Source organism: Oenanthe melanoleuca, chromosome 1A (genome assembly GCF_029582105.1).
Source record: "Oenanthe melanoleuca isolate GR-GAL-2019-014 chromosome 1A, OMel1.0, whole genome shotgun sequence".
NCBI classification, from domain to species: Eukaryota; Metazoa; Chordata; class Aves; order Passeriformes; family Muscicapidae; genus Oenanthe; species Oenanthe melanoleuca.
This window is the reverse complement of record NC_079334.1, coordinates 59,610,087-59,634,194: the sequence shown is the minus strand read 5'-3', so window position 1 is coordinate 59,634,194 and position 24,108 is coordinate 59,610,087. Positions and strand designations below refer to the sequence as shown.

At 38.2% G+C, this 24,108-nt stretch overlaps 1 protein-coding gene across 1 annotated transcript in view; it reads left to right on the top strand.

Annotated features, from left to right (window-relative positions):
* SEMA3C (semaphorin 3C) overlaps window positions 1-24,108 on the top strand; it is a 115,263-nt gene that overhangs the window by 86,368 nt on the left and 4,787 nt on the right. The window contains exons 12-17 of the mRNA XM_056516150.1: window positions 3,203-3,425; window positions 13,781-13,869; window positions 15,977-16,018; window positions 17,290-17,447; window positions 20,754-20,821; window positions 23,618-23,748. Coding sequence (XP_056372125.1) covers window positions 3,203-3,425; window positions 13,781-13,869; window positions 15,977-16,018; window positions 17,290-17,447; window positions 20,754-20,821; window positions 23,618-23,748 — 711 coding nt within the window. The remainder of the gene's footprint in view (window positions 1-3,202; window positions 3,426-13,780; window positions 13,870-15,976; window positions 16,019-17,289; window positions 17,448-20,753; window positions 20,822-23,617; window positions 23,749-24,108) is intronic.

Here is a 24,108-nt window from a genome sequence, read left to right as displayed (position 1 = left end):
TAAACAGAAGTTTCACACTCTTGTGATTAGTCACATTTCAAAGTTTCGTTCAGAATATTTTGTTCGTATGTGTTTCCTCAACCACTGCCATGTTTTCTTGGTTCACCTCATGGAGGCTTCTGAGGTATTCCAGATGGGCCCAAAGGAATTGGGAAACACAACATAAAGGGGGAAAAAATCAGATTTGGATTTAACATGATGACAGAAATTACCTACTTTCCAGATATGCCAATGAGCTCTGGATTTGAAGCTAAATTCTTAGATCATAGCTCATGGAGATTCCTTTAGATGACCATTGCTGGTTTTTGGATCACTGGCTTTTGTGTGCTTCCTCATGATTAAGCCACAACACAGTATCCCTAAGTCATATTTTCTAAGATGGAATTTCTTTGGCTTTGCTTTTCTTTCACTGCCAAAAAATTTCCACTTTTCAGTGTGTGCCACAGACTTTATTTTTCACTTACGTCAAAGCATCTGCGAAAATCAGGACATGGGGAATTTTCATTGCTCAGAATTTGTGCTCAAAGAGTTAACATGATTAGCCATGTTTGCAGTCTGTGGGACTTGCTCTTCTTTTCTCTGGAATGTACTTTTTTTGTAACTTTTGGGATGCTTTTTATATGACATGGAAAATCCTACTTTGCAGTTGCCTAAAGTGATATTCATACTAAATGTCTGGATAGAAATGAAAGTTCATCATGTTGCAGTACACTGGATAAACAATGGAAAGGCTTCAGTGCAGCTTCAGTAGGATTAAATAAAGCAATGGGTTCTTCTGGCCATGATCAGCTCAGCAGTGTTTGGCTGGCCTTCACTAAATACCAATGGTTTCTTATTTCTCCACAAGCAAAACTTACTTATGGAAAAAAAAATACATAATTGGCAGCTTGCTACTAAACTCAGTGATGTTTGAGGGTAGTTTCCATTTTTCAGAGTTTGCAGAAATAGTTTTTGTACTTACGGCGTTTTGGGGAATATGCTGTAAATTAAGGAACTTTGATAATCGATTGTGAACATAAAATTATGTAGACAGGTTCTTGAATGAGCTGTGAAGGATGCCCATTCAATCCCTGCAGGAAAGGGAGAACTTATAGGTTTCATCAGTATCATCTTTTGCTTGTCACTGGTTTAGCAAAAGAATTAATTGATTAAAGATGTTTGTTAAGGCTTTGCTCGGAACAATGATATAATGTAAGTTTCTAGGGTCATGCTGGTGTGAATCATATTGCAGACATTTTTGCAAGAAGTCACAGACAAAAGTCTTGTGACTCCAAGTCATAAATGGAAGGGTTGAAAGTATCAGAGAAAGACTTCTAATTGAGCTATGTGAGACAGGAAGGTTTAAGTTGAACTGTTTGTGAAACTGAATCCCTCTTGAAAGGAACTGGGGTCTGGCAGAGCACTACCAAGAAGAATAATCTTGCTAATGATGAATGCAGTTCTTTTTAAAGCATTTGTTGCTAATCTTAACAGATAGTTCCATACATTTTCTGGAATGTGGAAGAATATGCCAGAGAGGGTAGAGCAAACAAGATAGTAAGAATTCAACTTTGTGAGCAATCTTAGAGCATTAACATATGACATTATTTCTAATGAAAGCAAAAACAAAACCCTTAGGATAAATATGAGCCCAGAAAAATAAATCATCAAGGATGTAAGATGAGAAACAACCCTTGTCTGAGCTGAGTTGTGGTTCTTCTTCCTGGAGGGAACTGGTGCCAGAGCAATTTCTTTTAAAGAGTTCCTACCAGAGCTGTTCTAATTTGTATAAATAATTAACTCCTAATTGAGCCAGAAGATGACTCTAAAGCCTCTGATTAGGTTGAAGTCCCCTCTCTACTTGTGTGCCCAGTGAATAGTTTATTGGGTGGACAATGTGGAACAGTTTTAGCAGTGAGGGCAGAGCAGGCACTCCTGCCTGTGGCTACGGGGATGCCCCGGAAGGTGAAGACCCAAATTCTAACATTGCATCTCATCAGGTAGGTTGGACACATGACTCACAGATCCCAGACAGTTTCCAAGTCTCTTAGAATATGATTCATTTTATGTAATTTTAGCCATCTAAAAGCAGGGTGTTTAGTCTGAATTACTGACTACAGAGGAAACCTAAGAATAAATTACTTTCAGAGAGTAGAAGTCAGGTGAGGTAAATCTCTCCCTAAGATACTGGCTATTTTGGGTCTGTGGTTTTGACCAGAAACTCCATCCTAGATCCTTGTCAAAAAAAAAACAAATTTTCATCAAGTGCTTTTTATTGAACAAATAATTTTCCAATTGGAAAAATACTGTGCTGAAACACTTCTGAATATCTCTAGTACTCTGAGGAGAGTTTCACAGCTCAGAAATATGGTAAGGGGGAAAAATGAAAGCTGAGGAGCAGCAGTAAGAAGTGAACTAGTGATAGCTGTAAAAAAATAAAAAAACTAAACTAACATAGGTACATCCAGAACTTTGTACCAATTACTGACATAGTTCTGATTTCTTCACAGTTTCCTATTAGTTTCAAACTCAGTAAAGAGTTGAGTTTTTTCAGATGCCTTTTACTTTCTCATGAGGCCAAGAATGCCTCAGGGATGATTGTTTGGATGGTGCTTTATTATATTTAAAGAAGCATCTGAAGTATTCATGGACTTCAGTTACTTCTAAGGCATAGGAGAAAGTACAGAAAATCTTTTCAGATATAATTAACTTGTTATGAGACTCCCTCCATATTATAGCTCTTTCAAATAAAAACGCTCTTCCATCATCTTACAATCAGTATAGTGACAAGAGGGGATATTGGCCAAATGACAATTAAGTATCAGATTTTGTCGTCTGCCTTTGCACTGATTCTATAAAAAAACATGCAAAAGTTTGGTATCTTCCCATACCAATCTCTTGAGTTTTGTTGGTTTTTTTTTTTTCTTCAACAGGCTGTTTAGAAGCATAAAACATGCAGAAATAGGTTCAGAAGTACAGATCTTTGCCATCAAGCTGAATTTTGAAAGTGCAGAAATGCATTTTGGTTTTTATTATCAGAAGTGATGGGAGTTCAAAGTGTAGCTATTCAACACTTCATTCCCCTCAATGGAATATAGTAACTTTTGGCCCAAGTCTGAAGTGCTTTTTTGGGAATTTCCTATGTCAGCTGTCTGACCTGGAGATGAAAACTCTCTGAAATTTGGTGAGAACTGTTCATCAGTGCTGTGCATGTTTGTTACAGTGCCCGGGAGGAGCCTTCACACCCAACGTGAGGACAACCAAGGAGTTTCCAGACGATGTTGTGACCTTCATTAGGAATCACCCTTTGATGTTTAATCCCATTTACCCAGTACACAAGAGGCCTTTAATCATCCGGATCGGGGCTGACTACAAGTACACAAAGATTGCTGTGGATAGAGTGAATGCTGCTGATGGAAGATACCATGTCTTGTTTCTTGGAACAGGTAAGACAGATTTGGCAGCATTCATTTTCCTCTGCTGCAGTGTAATCTGCAGTCAACTCTGATTTTTATAATTTACAGTTTTCAGAAATATTTGTTTAAAGATTGCAATCCACAGGAATGGTATAGAAGTCCATAAATTATGTTCTCTTTAGTTTCTGTCCATTTTCTTTTTTACTCTAGACATCAATTATGTGCAAGAGATACAAAATATTGATCTTAATTTTGAGACAAAAAAAACAACAAGTGTATATTTTATTGGATCTGAATTATAATACTTCTCTTGAATATGGTTTGTCTGCAGTATGATTCCACATTAGATTCTGATGATCTCTAACACAAGAAAAATACACCAAAATCTAGCTTTATATTTTTTTTATACTCTCATCATCATTATTTAGTATATGCTGTGTAAGCTGCTTCTGAAGAAATACATGATCTGATCAGGGTGTTGCAAAGAGAGAAACAACTCCTCCAGAAAGCAGTAGTAATATGGAAGTACTTAGCAGAGAAAAAGAAACAGATGGTTGGAGTCCTAGCAGTAGTGGACACAGAGAACATGATCCAAGTATTCTAAAATAATTTCTGTATAATATAACCTATATTTTGTTTTTACTTATATCAAATTTGAGTCTCGTGTTATGCCTCTGAAGTCTGCAGGGAACAGGTTAAGAGATTCTTGTACTGATCAATTTTGATTTTTTAAAATATTCTGATATGAATCACACCCTTTAGATTGAAGCAGACAAGTTAAGTGGTACTGACTAGACCCTAGGACTCACTCCCATCTGAAACTCCCACTGGTTTAACAGGGCATTAGAGGTTGATAGGCACAAAGGCTAAGCTTTTTTACTTTTTTTGCTTTTAAGCAGAACAAAGGAAAATAACTCTAGAAGAACAAATATATCTCTGAACATCAGAAAATGATTACAGAGAAGGCTTTCATTGCTTTTATGGTTCACATGTTATTGGGGTTCTGATTGTTTTCTGCTTGTAGAATAACTGTGTCTGCCAGCAAACTCTCATGGGGCTGGGAATTACAGTCTTGTTCTAATGGATTTAGAAAGCGAGTGCTAAAAATCTATTAAGAATGTCAGGCTTCTATAAGGAAAGGATTAAAAGTAACTTTCTTCGCTCTTCTTAGAAAAACCTCTCCAACTATCAAAATCAGCAGGGTGCCTATGTGCCAAAGGAGTCCAGCTGCACACTGTGCTGCATGTGCAGAAGTGTATCCAGCAAACAGGTTGATGGAAAGGATTTTTCCCCTCATTTGGCTCCTGTTGGCAGTACTGTGCCCAGGTCTGGGCTCACCAGTGCTAAGAAAACATTGAACTAATGGAACTAATGGAGCAAGATCAGTTGAGGGACTGTATGATGGGATGTATGAGAAGAAGCTGAGAAAATGGGTTTATTCAGAGAAAGCTAAGGCTTTCTACCTTAATTAACTACCTTAATGCTGTTGACAGCTATGAAATGGGTGAGTACAACTACCTAGTGGGAAAAAACCAGATGGGGACTCTTCTCAAGGTGCTCAATGCTAAGGTGATGGATTTCCCACAAGTTGCAATGTGGGACAGTGCTATTTGATATAAATTATATATATATTTTACCATCAAAATGATCAAACAGTGGAAAAAAATCCAGAGAGGTTATGAATTCTCCATCTTCAGAGACTCAAAAGATTCAAAACCCAAAAAACACAGCATTGAGCAGCCTTCTCTAATAGGATTTATTTTGAGTGTGGGACTGCACCAGATGTCTACTACAGGCTACAGGTTTCTGCAGTTCAGGGAAAGGAAAACAAAACCACTTCATTCATGTGAGGTTATGGATGGAGGAAATGAGAAGGGCTAAAGCCCAGCAAGAACAAGAACTCCATCTGGCTACTACTGTAAAAAACAATAAAAAATGTCTCTATAGATACATTACCAGCAAAAAGAGAGTTAAGGAGAATTTCCATCCTTTACTGGAAACAGTGAAAAGGCTGAAGTACTTCATGCCTTCTTTGCCTCAGTCTTTAGTAGCAAGACCAGTTCTGTAGGCTCCCAGCCCCTGGGTTGGAAGACAGTAATAAGGAGCAGAGTGAATCCTCCATAATCCAAGGAGAATGGGCAGTGACCTACTACACCCCTTGGACACACACGAGGTCTTGGGGCTGGATGGGATCTACCCAAGGATACTGAGGAGTGGCAGAGTGCTCACCAAGCCTCTTTCCATCATTTAGCAGCAGTCCTGGCTCACTGGGGAGGACCCAGCTGATTGGAAGTTATGTGATGCCCATCACAAGGAGGATGTGGACAACTACATCCTAGTCTGTCAGTCAGACCTCAGGGCTGCAGAAAGTTGTTTAGCAGATCATCTTGAGTGCTATCACATGGTGTGTGCAGGACAGCCAGGGATCAGACCCAGCCAACGTGGGTTTGGGAAAGCAGGTCCTGCTTGACCAACCTGAGCTCCCTCTATGACCAGGTGACTCACACAGTGGATGAGAAAGGCTCTGGGTATTTTCTGCCTGGACTTTAGTAAAGTTTTGACACCATTTCCCACAGCATTCTCCTGGAGACACCAGCTGATCATGGCCTGGGTGGGAGCACTGTTCACTGGGGATAAAACTGGCTGGAAGCTGGGCCCAGAGAGTGGAGGGGAATGGAGCTACATCCATTCCATCCATGGTGGCTGCTCCCAACTGGTGTTCTTTCAGGTCTTTCCCAACCTAAATGATTCTATGATTCTGTTTTCCCACCATATCTTTACCAAGTCTCCATCTGATACAGAGTAAATGCTTAGTATATGATAAGGCATAGTCAGGGTAATGAATTATTCAGAGAACTTAAGAAGTTTTTGATCTGGGTATTTTTGTTTTCTTGGCTGAGAAATTAGTTTTAAGGTATTCTTTTTGCAAATGTTGGAAAATACTAAATTAACCTAATTAGGATAGGGCTTTCTACAAAGTGGATTCCCCCTCCCTATCCCTTTCCCTCTCCCCACCACGAACATAAACCCACATTTTCTGTTTAGTTTAGTTAATGCAGATACATTTTTTGACTTTGTGACCTGTTAGGATATCTTTTCTCCTTTACTGTAGAAGTATTCTTCTGCTATAGAAATATCAGAGGTGTTGATAGAGAGCATCCCTACCCTTGTTATACAACTGCACAAGAAAACCTGGTAAAAGAGAAGTTTTACTTTACTGTTAGTTTTCTTCCTTGATAAATCACTATGTTTAGTCAAAGTAATAGATTGGTAGGCCAGTGCAGATCTTTTAAATTAACTTTTTTTTTCAATGTATAGTGGTGCCATTGTTTCAAAATGCTCTGAAACATCTAATGTTTTTTGGAAGGCAAATTCTACTAAAGCTTAGTGGAAAACACTGAGACTTAAGCTCCCAGACCATATAGGTTGTTAATGTAGCAATAATAGTTAAAGCTGTAAAACTGTTGAAAAGGTGAAATGTCCTTGAAATTACAGTTTGATAGTAAGCAGTAAACATAGGTAATTTCATTTTATTTTTGATGATCATCTGACTTTTTAGGTGATCAGTGAAGCCTCATACACACACATGAGCTGTAAAAACATAAACATACTTGAGGTTGTTCTTGTGTTAGTCCTCCTCTGTGTATCAGCACAGGATCCATTGTGGATTAGATAAAAAAAGTCCAGCTCTTGACACCTTATATTCATTGCTTTATCTTCTTCATTACACTGAAGACAAGGATCATTTTCTGCTTTCTAGTGAGATGGAGGGCAGGCATTATTCTTCCTGAGCACGGCACAGGACATTGATACCTTCCAAGGTCTTTCTCCAAAGAAATGGTTGCAATATAAGTTACTGCATTTCTCAGCCCTTTCAAATAAAAGTGATCATGTTTCAGCCACTGAGAGGAGAAACTTGTTTTCTTTATTCTCTGCTTTCTGTGAGACTCAGGAGGATTTGATAGAGATATTAAGTGTCAAAAGGAATGCAAAGGGGATTTGCTTTGGTGTCAGTTCATCCCAGCAAATGCAAAAACCACATTGTATAGGAGAATTTCATGTGATAATTTCCTTGGGAGCCTGGAGCCCCACAGCCAGAGACAATGGGACTTGACACCTGGTGACAATTACACTCAGCTCAAATGATGAGTTACTGCTGCTGAACTGAGATGTTGCCAGTCGTGTCTGTCACTGTCAGTGACCTGTCTCATGCTTGAAATCAGAGTGTTTTATGTCTTGCCAGATGCAAAGCACACAAAATGTTTAGCTTTTCCTCTCTTCCTCCTCTATAGCCTTAGTAATAAATCAGTTCCTGAATGCAAGTGAAGAATAACAGAAGTACAGAGCTCTGACAACCCCAGTGGTTTTCATCATGTAGCCATGGCACAGGAGGGTAGAGGCAGCTCTGTAATTTTTTTACCTTGGTGTGAACTAAATGTAGTGTTTCCTTTGCTCCCCTAGAAAGAAGTGCTGTGCTCACAGGGGCTGGTCCATACCCAGAGTTAATGCACTGCTCTTCTCCCTTGCTTACCTCCATAGCAAACAAAATAAATCCCAGGGACAGACATTGTTCTTGTGGCACTCCATGCTTTTCAAATTATTACAATCCCCTGTTTTTCCTATACTTTTAAACATGAAGTCACCCAAAGCACTTAACAAAACTTGTTAGTTTTGTTAGGCCTCCCTTAAGAGATCTCTTCACCCCTGTCTGGTGTGAGCTGACTTGGAGTAAGGAGCAGGTCTGGACTGGTAGAGAGCAGTGCTGCAAGAGGAGTTCTGTCTACCTACCTTGTCTTACCAAACAGAAACCCAAGAGATAATTTACTTGGAAAGACTATAATCATTCATTTGTATATTTGACTAGAGTAATGCTGATTGTTTTGGGGTTTTTTTGCTATGCAATGAGTAATAACATATTCAGTTCAAGAATTTGGGATTAGAGTTCTCTTTCAATTATTCCATTTCTGTGATGAGATAGGACTCAATCTGATTTTTTTGGATTCACCCTAGAGTTGTACTGTAATTTGTTTACTCTCTTCAGTTATATCAAAAGAACCTGAGCTTTCAATATTTTATGTTCGTCCTTTGGTAGATTATTTTCTATCTGAGTTTTAAGACAGCAGTAAAGCACCATGAGAACATATTTGTGAGATTAATATTCATTTATTAAGCATGCCACCTACTGCTTGCAGCACAAAAGTCTTTGGTCAAAGTACACACAGATTGCACAATCAAAAGATTATTCACAGGGTTTTTTATTGCTCTTGGTGTTATGAAAATATTTAAATGTCTGGGTCAAACTTGGTTACATTTAACAGCTATGGGCACCAATGGGATTTTTTTCAGCTCCTTGCTATCAAGAAATGATATGTTTTTCTGGAAAGAGATCTAAGTTACTGTCATAAAAAGGCACTACAGACTTCAGAGTGGCTTATTGAGGTGATTAATTTCAGCCACATGCATCTGATGTGGCGTGAAGTTGATCGATGTTTCTCATTATCTTTTCTTCTCTGACGAAACATTTGTTTTCAAAGTCTGGAGGTATTAAGTGCCTCCAGAGCATAAATTTGTAATATTCATCTTGATGGTGTTGTATGATTGCTGTCTTTTTGGAAAACTAACCCTTGCTTACGACAGTAGCCTCCAGTAATGCAATAGCCAAATGATCTACAGATTCTGACAGAGGGATAATCTGGTCAAAAGAGCAAGCTTGCCTCCCATAGTTTTCCTGGCTGCAGCTCCATGACTGTAAATTTGGGAAGATGATGTTGCACAACAGTGGCACAACAGGCGTCAGACACAATTTCCTTCTTCTTGGTCATAGTGCCTGAGTCATGCATAACCTTGCATTGACCTGTTCATCCAAAACTTTTTCACAGACTTTTAAGATGATATGTAAGTTAAGAGGGCATACCTCCACCTGCATCATTTCTCTTGTTCAATTTTTATTCAAGCAGGCTCACACTGTGTCCCAAAGGATTGACTGAGCAGGGGCTGTACAAAAACTTTGCCCTCAAGTGTATTTGTATCAAGAGCATTTGTATCTGTCTTTTTGTTCTTTGATGCAGCTTGAATTTTATGAAGTTTCACAGAGATATTATGAGCTGGAAAAAAATTACCCCCATTTGACAGATGAGTGAACTAAGCACAGAGATGTTAGTGGCCGTGGTGGGAGCTCTGAGTCACAGCAGGCACAGCGTGGGAACGTGGCTGTCAGCCCTGCCTGCTAACCTGCCACCCTCTCAGGTGCTCTGCTGAGCCTCAACAGAGGCTGCTTTCTCAGACAGATTTCAAACATTCTATAAACTTTTTGCTTTCTTTTTTTGTAAGATTATTTGTATAAATCAGGTTCAACTCAGATAAGAGACCAGAAATAATTAGCTGCCATTAGTCTGACAGGTAAAACACGAAGAAAAAGTTTTTAGAGGGTTTCCAGCAGTGTCAAACACTACAGGGGTGGAGATTACTGAGGGAAGCCTCTCAAAACTTGTGTCAGAGTAGAGGTTGGTGCCTATTGCAGTGATTTTTTTATGATGTGGAAAATTTGGGGGTTTTATTTGTACTTCAGTTTGTCTGTGTGATGTGGCTCAGGGGTAAATGGATCCCAGCTCTCTTTGAGTCTCACATTACTGACAGCTGCAGTGTTCACTTAGAACTGGAGAAATAAAAACTAGTCAAAATTCAGAAATTAATTTTATACTCAGAGCTTCTGATTCAGCCAAAAACCTCTGCATTTTTCATGTCTTTTCATTATGCTTTGCTTTTTCCATTGCCCATGGTAAAGCAGACCAGGAGTTAATGTAATCAAGCATAGATTAACTGATATTGATGAAGCTTAGCTGATTTATATCAGTCCAGAATCATGCCTTGCATTTCAAGAAATATTATTATAATTATGATGATGACGATTTGCCTCTTCTGTTTCCATTCCATTTATTGAAATGTCTTCCTTCTTCATTTATTTCCCACTCTGAATACATTCTACACCTATTTTTTAGCCTGCATTTTTTTCCCTTGCTGTTCCCAGATTCTCAGTCCTCTTAGAGGGAATGTGATCTCAGTGTCATTGTCTTTAACACCTGCATTTGTTAAGCAGGTTTGAAATGGAAAAGCATTTTGAGTTGCTCCTGTCCTATTGCTGTCAGCTTAGGGGAGATTCCCTTTTGTTTGTGAATCTCCCCTTGACTCACAGACTGCTGAGCTGATGCAAGGCTGAAAACAGCTCCTGGTGAAGAATTAGGAAAGTGGTGAGCAAAAATCTGCCTCTTCATTTCTAGTGGCAGATTCTGGAGACACAACAACTCTTTCATGACTATGTAAAATCATAGCAATGGATAATTGTTTTCAAGTGGATTTCTGGAAGGAACAAGTAAATGGCAAAGAAAACCATGCTGTTCATTTTAATGAATTTTAGAGGATTACCTTTTAATTTCATACATTGACAAACTTGAAAAAAATTCACTTGCTGTTGTTTGATGATCTCTTATGCCTGATTTACAGCATAAAATATTATCTATTATGAAATACACTTGGAAACAGCTCAGGCACTGCTTTGCATAAATGTCCTGCAGTGCTTCATCCTTTCCTCTGACCCAGGGAATTCAGTTCACTTTTTTTCCATTAGCAGAAATAAACAAATAAGATTTTCAACAAAACTCAAATATACCATAAGTTTTCTATGTGAACACATGTGACTTTATTTGTCAGATATAAATCTGTGTTTATAGTGGAGACAGCAGTACTGCTGAGAAAGAAAGAAAAAGTGGGGTTTGGGGACAAATATTTGCTTTTCATTTATTAAGAGCCTGAGCAACAGTAGCAAGACTATTTTTAGAGGCAATGGGATAACTATAAGCTATATATTATTGGAAGTGTGTATATATAGGTGTATATAGAGATATATATGTACAGACTATTAGAATCCCTTGCTTTAAGAAATTTTATTTAGTCAATAGCTTTCTATTGCCTACTTGAATATTTTATTTTAAATGTTCAAATGTTAAATGTTTAAATGTATTCAGTCTCCTTTAAAACAATGGAACATTCCTTTCTGGAAGGATCTGTCCATCAGGGTACAATACTGAGTCAAAGCAAATGTTAAAATACTGAGTCAAAGGGAATGAATACAAAGGTAAACAGTCCTTCACTCTGTGTATTTTTCTGGGGTGTGACAAAAAGGTAGATAGGAACCTGCTTTACAAATAGAAAAGGTTATTAGGACACAAGGGCTTGGCGTCAGGCATTATCAGTATTTTCTGTGCCAATGCCAGGATAAAATCTCCCCTCAGGTTCTGATTTCAGTTTGGGGTAACGTTTGAGGACTCAAGACAATTTAGGAGTTTTAAATGTGTGGCGTGTGCTAATGGATCATTGACATAAACCGGTTCTTGAGAGGCTCAGCAGCCTTACATTCCTTTGCAGGTAAGGTCACTGTCAACATGCTTAGTGCCCTGTATGTCAGGGTTACAGGTACTTGACACTTTGCAGGCAGCTGCAAAAAAAAACCCCAAAAGGGCTGCAATTCCTTCCTGCACTTCTGATTGAGTATTTTGTAAGGTAGAGTCTAATGTTAGCAGAGAAAATTCATAAAAGAATGCAGAGAAGCAGAGGTAGGCTGGACTGAAACAATGTACTTGTGTGAGTGGGTTATTCCCTTAAGAAGAGAAGAAATACACACAACCCCTTTCTCCTTTCCTCTGAGGGAGGCATCTGCAGCAGTTTAACACTTTAGAGGGTCCTGGCAGTTAGTAAATCTCTCAGGTTCTCCTAGCATTGCTAATACTGGCACCCAGGCTAGACCACAGCTGTGCTATCACAAGATTTAGTTTCAGTGAAGTTTCTTCAGAAGGAACTGTTTTATCATGCCATTGCATAATGAGAATAAATGTCTCTGCAGAAAATTCTCATGAAAAATTCATGCCTAATGTGCCCTGAGCATGTATCATTGATAACTAGATGTTTTTAAGTCTTGTCAGCTTTCAGTTTCTCTTTTCGTTACTTTTTTTAAAATATAAAATACTGCAGTGTATTCTCTGTGTGTGGTCAAGTGATTAAATATCAATATTCTGGCTTTAAACATTTTTTGGTAAGAATAATAATAATAACTAGTAGTAGTAGTAGTAGTAGTAGTAGTAGTCGTAGTAGTAGTATCTGGCTTCCTCGAGTGAAATAAGGAAATGTAAATTACTTACAGTAATTATCTTACCCTGCAGCTCTAGTTCAAAATTTAGTCACTGAGCTTAAAGCAAAAATAAAATTGAACTTTTTCAGCTTACATTGTCTTCATTATGAATTGCCAAAGAGGAAACTGAAATTTCCTAATAAATGCAGACACTTGTGCTGTGCTAATGTTCTACCAACTGCACAACTCTATGTTGCTCTTAAAACTTTTGTAGGCTGAACAGAATCTGTACTGTGTGTTCTCATTCCTCAGAATCAGTACTGGGCAGATAGATTTATTCTACTCAGTCTAATTTCTAGGTCTTCCAGATAAGAGGAATTCTATGTTCAAGTTAAAATGCTCATTCTTTATTTTTTCTGCCACATCACAAACATTTCAGTGGCTGTCTCAGCCTTTAAGAGTCTTCACAGATGGACCTCTTCATCTCACATACTCTTTTTGTACAAGAAATTTGGAAGACTAATCACAAATTTCCCTTTGGTCACATCTACCCTGCAAAAACACTGACATTGCCTCATATTTCTATTTCTTACTCCTTTGTTCTGAGTGGATTTGTGAGGCTTGAAACTGTATTTTGAGAGGGAAGTCATGATATAATAGCTAAAATATCCTCACCTTGCTTTTTCTTTTTATCTTACAGAGCAAAATATTAGCTCCTATTCAATATATAATGTACTTGATAATTGTTTTAATTACATTTTAAAAAGCTTTCATTTTACTTTCATGTTTACATGTAGATAGAGTTATTCTTTGGAAGGCTTACCTTTCATGTCATCACTTATCCTAGTATTTTATTATGGGATATAAATATATCACATCCTGCAGTAGTTCCCTTTTACCTGTTTATATTGTGTTTTACTTTAAGATCATTAGGATAGATTCTGCCTCTGTGTGTCTATACAGCAACAGAATTACTGATTTTGATGGATCTTTTTGTATAGAATGGTGACAGTAATGGTAATAACTCCAATCTTATCATGACTTATGTTCATATATGAGAATACTATGATAGTATTTGTAAATAAAGAATCATCTCATCATTCTTACTGACTCCCAATGATAGAAATTATTGAACATTTCTTACCTTTCTCTGTGTCATAGTGCTTGCTTTGATGGTTTCATTGTATAATTAATGAAGATCAATCTGCTTTTTTATTTCTCCCTCTCTGTGTCACATAGTCTCACTTGTTCTCTCTTATTGCAGATCAAGGAACTGTACAAAAAGTTGTTGTCCTACCCACCAACTTCTCTGCAAGTGGAGAGCTCATTTTAGAAGAGATGGAGGTTTTTCAGGTTGGCTTTTTCCTTCTTTTGTTTTTCCAGTGTGTATGTTCACACAAACACTTTGTTCTATCAGACTTTGGCAAGGGCAACTGGGATTTGAAAAAAGATCAAGTAAATGTGCATGCTGTCAGTTTGATAACCACATAAAGAGGCTTTCAAAATGTTGACTGTTGGGAAGGCTATAACTAACTGAAGTTCTTCTCCTATATTTCAGTTGCCTATTTTTTTATGTTGATATACTGGCTAGAAGGATTTTGATAATCAGTTTTTAGGAGGTCATGTTATAATGGCTTCCAGAAAGAGGCTTTTATCATTGGCATCACAATAGAGACCATTGCTGTATTTGGTTGGAATTTCAGATTTCTGTACTATGATTATCTGAAGATCTTCCCAGTTCCCAGTTGCAAAATTAAATCAAATTAGTGTTGTTTTTGCTTAACTCCTGTTCTTCAAAGTCACGTGCCTCTGGGGTCAAGAAAGCTACAAGTTTAAAACAACATTAGCTGAAAAGAAACACAAAAAACTACAGGGAGATAAAGAAATAGCCTCTGTCAATCACTCTGGCATGTAACAGTTGTAATAACCTAAAGAAAATGTTCGCCCTCATGTTGAAAATCCCTCTCAGATACTTGAATGGGCTATTCATTAAACAATAGTCTCAGGGCAAATGGTAGTATGCCTCTATAAACTTAGTTAAGGATTTTGTCACAGCCTTTTCTCTGTTTGATTGACAACATACAAAAAGGGAAATCTAAGCTTCTTTATTGAGGCAGCATTAAGAGTTTCTGTAAGAAAAAGAGCATTATAAAGGCATCTGTGTTAACACTCATAAGGGCATAGTTAGTCTTTCTAGGCTTTTGTTGAAGACTTCCTGCTAAAAAAGATATATGTGAGTGATATTACCTGAAACACACTCTTCACCAAGATACTGCTAATTCCATTTACTGAAACATAAATTAATACAGCATGAAGATAGGTGGGCTGAGAGGCATCCTCAGCCTAAACCTCTATGGGGCCTTTATGAGCAGACCTTTTTATCCTGAACACTAAAAACCATGATATCATAACTTCTGCTGTTGCAATCTGTTTGGCATCATGGTGTTCAGATGAGTCTCTCCAAAAGAGCAAGGATGAAATCATGGGCCCTGTGCTAGTTCATATCAAGGATAGCAAAGAAGAGATCTTCCAGAGTAAACAAGGAAAGGAGAATGTGGCTTCAGATCCAGTGCTGCATTTGACCTGTATTCTCCAAAGAGTTCATGAAGCAGCTCTGAACTTCTCCAAACCTTTGCCAGTTCACATGATTCACAGCCTGATTTTCTAGTCCTGACCTCCCTGCTGTGTTGTGGTCTACTGCAGTTAATCCTCACCCACTGTTAAGGCTTTCCTTTGTGACTGAGCAAATGCTGAATCTTTAAAAAATGCTGAACATTTTTATTACCATCGATTTTATTACTTGTTTGGATGAACATAATGACTTAAGGCAAGGAAAGTAACAATTCCTTTTCCAGCTCTTCAATATTTGATTTGGACACAGACATTAATAGACTGCTATGATGACACACAGTAGTATCCAGTACTGTCTCTGGGAAAGAAACATTCAAGAACAGTCACACCATTTTAAAAGAATCTAGTAACTGATAATCTGAATTTATATGTTGCATGGTAACCAATCTGTATGCACTGTAGATAATTTGTAGGAAAAGGATTTTGTATTCTTACCTGGATCATGTGGTAAATATTCATGAGCTATTTTACGATTTTTCCTTATCATAATCATTTTTAAAAACCCATTATTTCTTATTACAAAGTTAAAATAATGGCTCCAATATTTCTGAGATAGCACAGATGCAGGTTAATTATAAGTGTACAAAAACCTTTTAGATACATGTAATAATAATAATGTGTTTGAGTTTCAACAATATATTTTGTGAGGCATTAATTGTTTAAATGTCATTTGTTTAGTTCTGAATATACCTGTACTTAATAGGAGTGAGTGGTTCCTTTGCAGGATATAAAAATGTATAGCTTACTTAGAAATTACTTAGTTTTTAGTGACTTTTAAATATTAATTTTGGGAAAGAGTTACTGACAATGGTTTGTAACTGTTTTTCAGAGTAATTCTCCTATAACATCAATGAAGATTTCATCTAAAAAGGTAAGGCAAAGTGGTATGCCTGCTTGGTGCTTATTAACTGAGAAGCAAATTCACTTAGATGTTAGAATATCAGTTCTTGTGGAGCACACAAAATATAGGGGAATTTTCCATAATGAGTACAGAGCACTTCAGTGAAGTTTGTGGGAGCTGTTTATATGCCCTTCAGCCACTAAGATAAAATAATTTCTATTCATTATCTGTCATTTCTAATTCATTGAAAGCGTCGATTTTCTTGTTGTTTTTACTTGCAATTAAGGAATGAAAAAAATACTAAAAGAGGAAATTCACCCTCCCCATTTTTTTCACTAAAGTCCCAAATAGAAATTTTTCCTTGAAAGTCTGTCAGATCAGTGTAAAAAGGCAGTATTGGGGCAGTTGGGTCCATGGTGCAATTGTGGATGTTTGTTTAGTAGTAATAAACAATGGCAATAAGAATGATGAAAACAGCTGAAAGGATTTCTGCTGAAAAACTTAAAACACAATCTAAAAATGTGTATTCCATGATTTTGCATTCAAGATGTTGCTCAATATTTTACAAAGCTACTACTAAGTAAATATTATTCACTTAATTCATATTCAGAATGTTTTTTCATTTTTATGACAAAAACATCAAAAGAATTTCAAGGGGATTTCTTCAATATTAATTTATATTTTTAGAATGATTAATTGTTTTTGAGTAAAGCAGTAATATTGGCCTAGATTTTGGTAATGATCTATTCACTTTGAACTTCTCTTGCAAAAGCTCTGATTTATTGTGAAAGTTCTCTTGGCTTATTTTTCCAGGTATATAAGGCTATCAGGATCTGGCCATAAGCCTCAACATAATCTCTAGATTTTACATCTTGGAAATGTACACACTGGAGGATTCATTTAGGAACTCTGCATAATATTTATTGAAGTGACTATGTGCAGAGAAAAGACTTAGTTCAAAGGCTTGAGCCAATAATCCTTACTGAGTAAGAACCAAGTTCTAAAATTTGAGCAATATTAACTCAGTCTGTCTGCCCCAGAACAGAACAATGAGACTCAATGTCCGAAAAACCATTAACATTCCCCAGTGTTTCTAGGTGTTTTCTAGCAGGAAGGTGGAAATAATACATGTCTGTTCACCGGGGAGATTTCTGTTGATCTTGACTTTGCATGAATTTTTGGCTCCCCTCTTGGTCTTGAGTTAATTCCAACGTTAACTGAAAGGTTTTTGGGGTGTGTTAGCCAGGCCTTGGGTGATACTCCTCCAGATCTGAAATAAATCTTCTCATTTGGTCCTGCAGCAACAGCTGTACGTGAGCTCAGACGAAGGGCTCAGCCAGGTCTCCTTGCACCGCTGCCACATCTACGGGAGCGCCTGCGCCGACTGCTGCCTGGCCAGAGACCCCTACTGTGCCTGGGATGGCAGCTCCTGCTCCAGGTTCTACCCCACAGGAAAAAGGTGAGCAGGTGGGGCAGCCTGCTGGTGTTTGCAAGGGAAGGTGGTTTTCGTTCTGCTGCGTGGCCTGGAGTGTTGCAGTGTGCTGGAGAAGTGGATGTCGTTCCTTTCATGGGCATGTACAAACAATACCCCCAGAGCTGTTGTGCTTGGAGTTACTCATCACCTAGGACTGTATGCTGCAAGAGGGAATGGAAAAGAGCTTGGCTTTTCATATTTAATGGATGAAAAAAAAAAAAGGGAAAAAAATTCCTAATCATAAATATTAATCTTTCTGTCTCACACACACAAAATCAGTGAGACATTTGTTCCCTTCATTTAAATTCAATTACTTGCTATGGATGTAATTATGATAGCCCTAAATACAGCAAAAGATCTCTCAGGCTATCTGAGGAATAAACTAATTTATATTTTTTTGTTCCTCATTTGCTCCTAAGTGAGAAGAATTATTTTGAGGAAAATTTTAGGCAAATGTGATTTCCACGTAATGCCTGTGGATTTGGGTTTTTTGACATGAGGTTTATTAAAGCAGAAAGGGAAAGCAATTTCTGTTTAATTTACAACAGAACTAATAGTCCATCTCATAATCTTATGCAAAACACGAGTCTCTTTCCTCCTCCCAGGGGAAATATTTAATAATAGAAGGCTGTAGTGAGCTCTTGTCTTAATAAGATTTCACTTCATATACAAACAAAGCTACAGAATACACAATGAAGTGTTACTGCAGAGGAGACAAACCTTTCAGATGTATGCTCTCCACAACTACTTGGAAGGAGGTTGTAGCCACCAGGGGTTGGAATCTTCTCCCAGCTGACAAGCAAAAGGACAAGAGGAAACAGCCTCAAGTTGTGCCAGAAGAGGTTTAGACTGCATATTCTAGAATCACAGTACCATGAAATATGCTGAGTTGTAAAGGACCCATCAGGATCAATGAGTGCAACTCCTGGCCCTGCACAGGACACTCCAGAAATCACACCATGTGCCTGAGAGCATTATCCAAACAATTCTTCAAGCCTTGGTGCTGTGACCACTTCCCTGGGGAGCCTGTTCCAGTGCCAGCCACCCTCTGGATGAAGAAGTTTTCTTGACCGGCGGCAGCTCCATGCAGACAGAGAGGTGTGGGGACAGGAGAGGAGCAGACACAACACCAACCCAGGACACCAGCCTAAACCTGTGACTGTGCTCAGTGTCTGCAGCTGAGCTGCAGGTGCAGGAGGCCACATACAGTCACTGGGTTTTATTCCTGTTCTCTCATAGAAGGAGACAGTTGACAGAAACAGGCTCTGCTGTTGACAGAAACATGGATCTGCTGATAATAATGTCCTCCCCTGGACAATTGTTTTTGTTATTGCAAAGTTTTCTTGACTCATTTCTTTCTTGAGATTACAAGGTAAAGCCCAAACTTTACCTTGCAATTGGTAGAGTACATGGGATTGTTAACTGCTTTCATTCAGAATATTCAGCCACCAGTTTGCAAACTCATTGTTTTCTTCCATTGAACAAAGGTCAGAATATGGGGGAGGAAAGGAAAGGAAAATCCCCAGTCTCAGGCTATCTAACTCCTACAGAAACATAGCTGCCAAAAGGTACAAGGAGCTGTCAGGTACACCCTGCCTATGCAGTTTCCAGTTTGCCATCCCCATTTTATACACCCACCCAGGGTTATTTCCACTGGGGCTTACTTTCATATAAATAAACACCTCAAACTGTATGGAAAAAGGTCTGGTTTTCATATGTGAAGGAAATGAGTTGTCTCTCTATCTAACAAGACAGATTATGAAGGAGAAAACATTGGCAATTAGAGCCAAATCCCATTGTCTAGACAGTAGTTTCTGCTGCATGCATTTGCTTATTTGCTTCTTCTTTTGACACTTCTCCTGTGAATTACTCTAGTTCCTCATGCAACATTGATTTACCCCAAAACACCTTATGGTATTATCTTGATTTTCTAACCACTACTTTTTTAAAAAAATAGCTAAATTTACATTCTCAGAACTGCTTAATGCAAGCAACATGCCATCTCTGACAGTGTGGAGCAGCTCACAGTAGCACAAGAACTCCGACATTCACTCAGAAATTCTTCATTGCCTCCCTTGACTCATGTAAATAGTTCACAAAGGTTAAGACCTAAAGGCATAAAATGAAACATTTTTGATGGTAAACACAAAAACTATACTTGGAATTTCAGTAATTACTCCTTTGAAATGTCACCTTTCACATATTTCCGTTTCAAAGATGCAGTGAAGGATCAGGTGGCAGGATTATGAGCACTCTCTCTGGGTGTTTGTGCACTACCTGGTATAATGTGGCCATGGAGTGTCACCCTGCACACAGTAGCACTGCAGCTCCAGGGCTTTCTGTGGTTTCTGATCCTCAAGTCCTTAGTGCATGGTTCAGAATACAGCTGTTTAATATCACAACAGTATCCATTTGTAACAATCTATAACCAATATATTTTTTTTCTTGAACTTTATAAATACCTTACACATTTCATTTAGCAATGAAAATAATATATCTTAACAAGAAGAATTTTAAAAAGAGTTGTGTACCAGTTTTCATGCACTAAATTCTGTGAGCTCTGACCTCCTAGCTGAGGAGGACTGAAATGCCAGCATTCCCAGTCCCAGTAATTCCCCAGAGAGTTTCCTACAGAGTCGTGATTTCACATCTGTCATCCAGATTATATAATAAATTCCCTATTTAGGAGTATCCTGATACTTGGTGAGTTTTATTATATTTTGGAAATAGTCACATCCCTTTAAGTGGAAGACAGAATAGAATCTTAACTCTCCACCATTCTGGATGAATTCAGTCACTCTGCTACGAAGGTGCCTACAGGCACCAAAAATAAAGTGCTTGCTAAAATCAAGGTGAGAACATGCCCTTTATCATAATTTTGTGCTGTTTGTTAGATATGAGCAAAATGAATCTTACACATGTCATTGTTAACTGCTTGTCTTTATGAAGAGTTCCAGCTGGGGGTTCTGGTGTTCAATGCTAGGTATTGTGAGTGAACAGAGGTCTCTTTCATGAATCACCTTTGATCCTTCCATCCCTACACCTCCACTGCACAACTTCTTTACCTACAAAAACTGCACCTGTTCTATAAGCTTCAACAAATGCTTCACCTAAACAGTATCTTCACTCCAGCAAGCCTGCCCAGAGTAAAGCACATTCACAGTAGGTCATGAACTATCTCTAACATTTGATCTAGGAAAAAAACAAAACACAACAAATCCACAAATAAAAAGGTGTTTATTTTCAGTGTAGCTATGTTGAGTAACATTTTGTTTTTACAAAATATTGCAGGAGAAGCCGTAGACAAGACGTGAGACATGGAAACCCTCTGACTCAGTGCCGAGGTTTCAACCTGAAAGGTACTGTAATTTAGAGATCCTCATGCTATATAAAGAACACATGGCTTTCCTTTTTATGATTCATTATAACTGACATTATCAGTATGGTTTACTGGTAAGGCATAATTATTTTCCAAGTCTGAGTTTTGTTTTCATTTGGTTTTAGCGTCTTTCCTTGCAATTACACAAAACTTGCACATATATGATAAAATGATGAGCTGTGAAATACATAGTTCAGCATACTTGAATTGGGAGGCTGACACTGTTGACTAGAAAAAGGTAAAGTTAATTTGAAGGTTTCTCTACCTCTCTTTCCCTTCAGTCTTTATTAATGCTTCTTCATTCATTGAAGCTTTGGATCTCAGAATTTTTCTGAATATTTGATCCCATACTGAGTTTTGGAGTACACCTTTCACCAAACAGCAGGATCTAAGCCTGTATTTTGATTTATGATTCTTCCCTTCTCCCTTTACATGGGGAAAAATCACCTATTCCAAATTTCTTTATGAAGTCTCTTATTTCCAGCTGTGCAACTGTTTAGTCAGCCTAAACCTCAGTGGTGAGGGTGGCCAGGTGAGCCAAGGCTCTGCTCTCCCAGCTAGATTCATGGACACCAGTCAAATATGCCCAGAGTCAGAGGAGTAAACACATATATAAATGCAGCTCAATCTTCTTCAGCCCCATGTGTGTCTGAGTTAGGCAGTGGCAGTGTATGCCATCAGACCAAGGGCACTCAGAGAATTATGCTCCTTTCACCTCTATTTATGGGCATGAATTTTGAAGTATGTTCTCATCTGTACCACCTGGAGACCAAATAATGGAGCTGATTGTAAACGTTTTTTTTATGTTTTCCTAATCAAAGAACAGTGCTTTAAGATCACATGTGAAAGGTTCTGTTAATAATTCCACTGAAATAGTCTCCACTGGTTGTTGGAAAAATCTCCTGGATCAGAAAAGACTGCATCAGTAAATTGGGTGTAGATCCCTCTGCTTAAATGAGCCTTTCCCCATGAGTCAGTACTAGGTCATTTATTGAAGCTGAAGGGCTTGAACAGGTAATTCCTAGAGATGACCCCAGTGTTAGAGAATACACCTGAGCTCTGAGAGATCTGTGGTGAAGCAACCTGAGCTGCATGTGTTCACCTGCAGGCATGTGCTGAGACCTCCCACCCACTGTCTGTCCCAAGGGTGGTGTCTCCTCATTCCATGTGGAAAATGTGAGAATGTCAACTGTCTGCTTTCTGGCCTGAGGGGAAACAATTGTTTCAACCTTGACAGTCTTGTGAAACAGGTTTCTTGTTTTCCAGCCACTTCTGTAATGTGGATGTACTTACAGGTTTATGTATTTTAGCATCTTTGTAAAGGAAGTTTCGGTGGCAGCAGTGGGATATAGGATAGGTAGATGGCAGTTGTTTCCCCGAAAAAAAAAAGAGTAAAAGAGCAAAATATAATTAGAGCCATATATAGCAAAATGACTATGTTTGGGGGAAAAAAAGAAATCTACCTAAAGGACAAAAGAGCAGAGAGCCAAGCAAAGCCAAGGAATCTTCCAAGTTCACAGAGAACCATAATGCTGAATCGAAGTAGTTAAACATGGTAGACCTCTGAGCACATATAAACTCAATATTTTTGGCACATTGTTATTTTTAAATAAATCATCAAGAGCTAAGCAATCTTGTATTTTTTTTTTTCACATCTGTTTAATATTGTTATGTTTGTGTTAGCCCTTACAGCCAGTACAGAAATGCATTTTGAATGCAAAATACTTCCACATTATTCTCCTAAAAGTTAGAATTGGTTTTTTCCTAAATGTGCTGAAGGACTAGAACCAGGCAAAGTCTCCTTACTTCAGAAGAATGGTTTTCAGTATCACATATCAGTTGATGAAAGAAGCTGAAAAGAATGGGAGATAGAATCTGAGGAAAACCAGTCTTAGGACTGTGCAAAAGCAGAGGCAGATTTTAGACATGCAGACCTCTAGGTATTTGCAGTTCTCATTTCGTATCCATTGCTCCTTTCTTTAAAAGAATGTATTTAATATATGGGGCAACCTTTTAAATCCAGGGGTGCTTTGTTTTCAGGACAAATATTATGATTTGGACCAAGCAATGAGCATCCAGAAGTTCCTACTGGTAACTGCCAATTATTCATCTGTTGAGACTATAAAGAGACACAAGTCTAAGTGATGACATATGCTCAGCACTTGCCCAGGTGTTTCTGGAGTGCTATAAATCTGTCTTTCTCTCTGTTGCTGGCCTGTCTACATATTCATCACATTTCAAGTTGAGAGCCAAGTCCCTTCCTTGTGTTGGAAGAGAAGCTGAGGAGCAGGAGCCCAGCCTGCTCTCTCTCTCCTCCCTGGGATGCTGCACACAGCTGGAGTGGCTGGAGCCTTCTTTAGGGCATGATGCTTTATTTTGGTCATACAACCATATTCCCCCAACTCATAAATGGTGGAGTGTGAAGAAATATATTAAATGTTTCATTCTCTTCTGGAGTAGTAGAGAATGAAATAATTTCACAGAGAAATATCCCTGAGCTCAGTCATCCCATCAGCAAAGTTTACAGTTTATAGGCATCCTAATTTCTAAGAACAGACCATGTCATTCTGAAAACATTGGTATTTAAAACTGAATGCGCTTCTTCACATTTCATTTAATTTCCTTGAAATTTTTTCCCATAAATTACTTATTTTTGGCCAATATCAGAATCAGGCATACTTCATTTAATCTATATTGCAAAGAGTTACATGTTTTCTGAATCAAATCACCATTCACATTATCCTGACCTGTTTACTTTTTCTTTATTTTTTTCTAGCATACAGAAACGCTGCAGAAATAGTTCAGTATGGAGTAAAAAACAACACCACCTTTCTGGAATGCACACCTAAATCTCCTCAGGCTTCTATTAAATGGCTGCTACAGAAAGACAATGACAGGAGGAAAGAGGTGAGTAATGTGAGCAGGAGCTCTGGGAGGATCTTCAGTCAGCATCACATTCCCTCCCCAGACAAAGGCAAGGGACAGTTTGTTTTTATCAGGCAGTCTGACTGCAGTGAAGCTTGAGAATTTGTGTGGATGCAGGACTGTGACCATCATTTACTTGTATGATAAGAGCAGACTCATTACAGATGGGACTTCCTCCTCTGATTTCTGTCAGATCAAAACAGCTACCAGAAAATTAAAGACTATTCACACCTGACTAATTGCAAACTGAAGGTTTGCAGCACTCAGAACTTCTTATTGATCTAAGGAAATAGGCACAAAAGCAGTAACTTGTATAAAGTTCAGGAAGAAGTCAGCATGCAG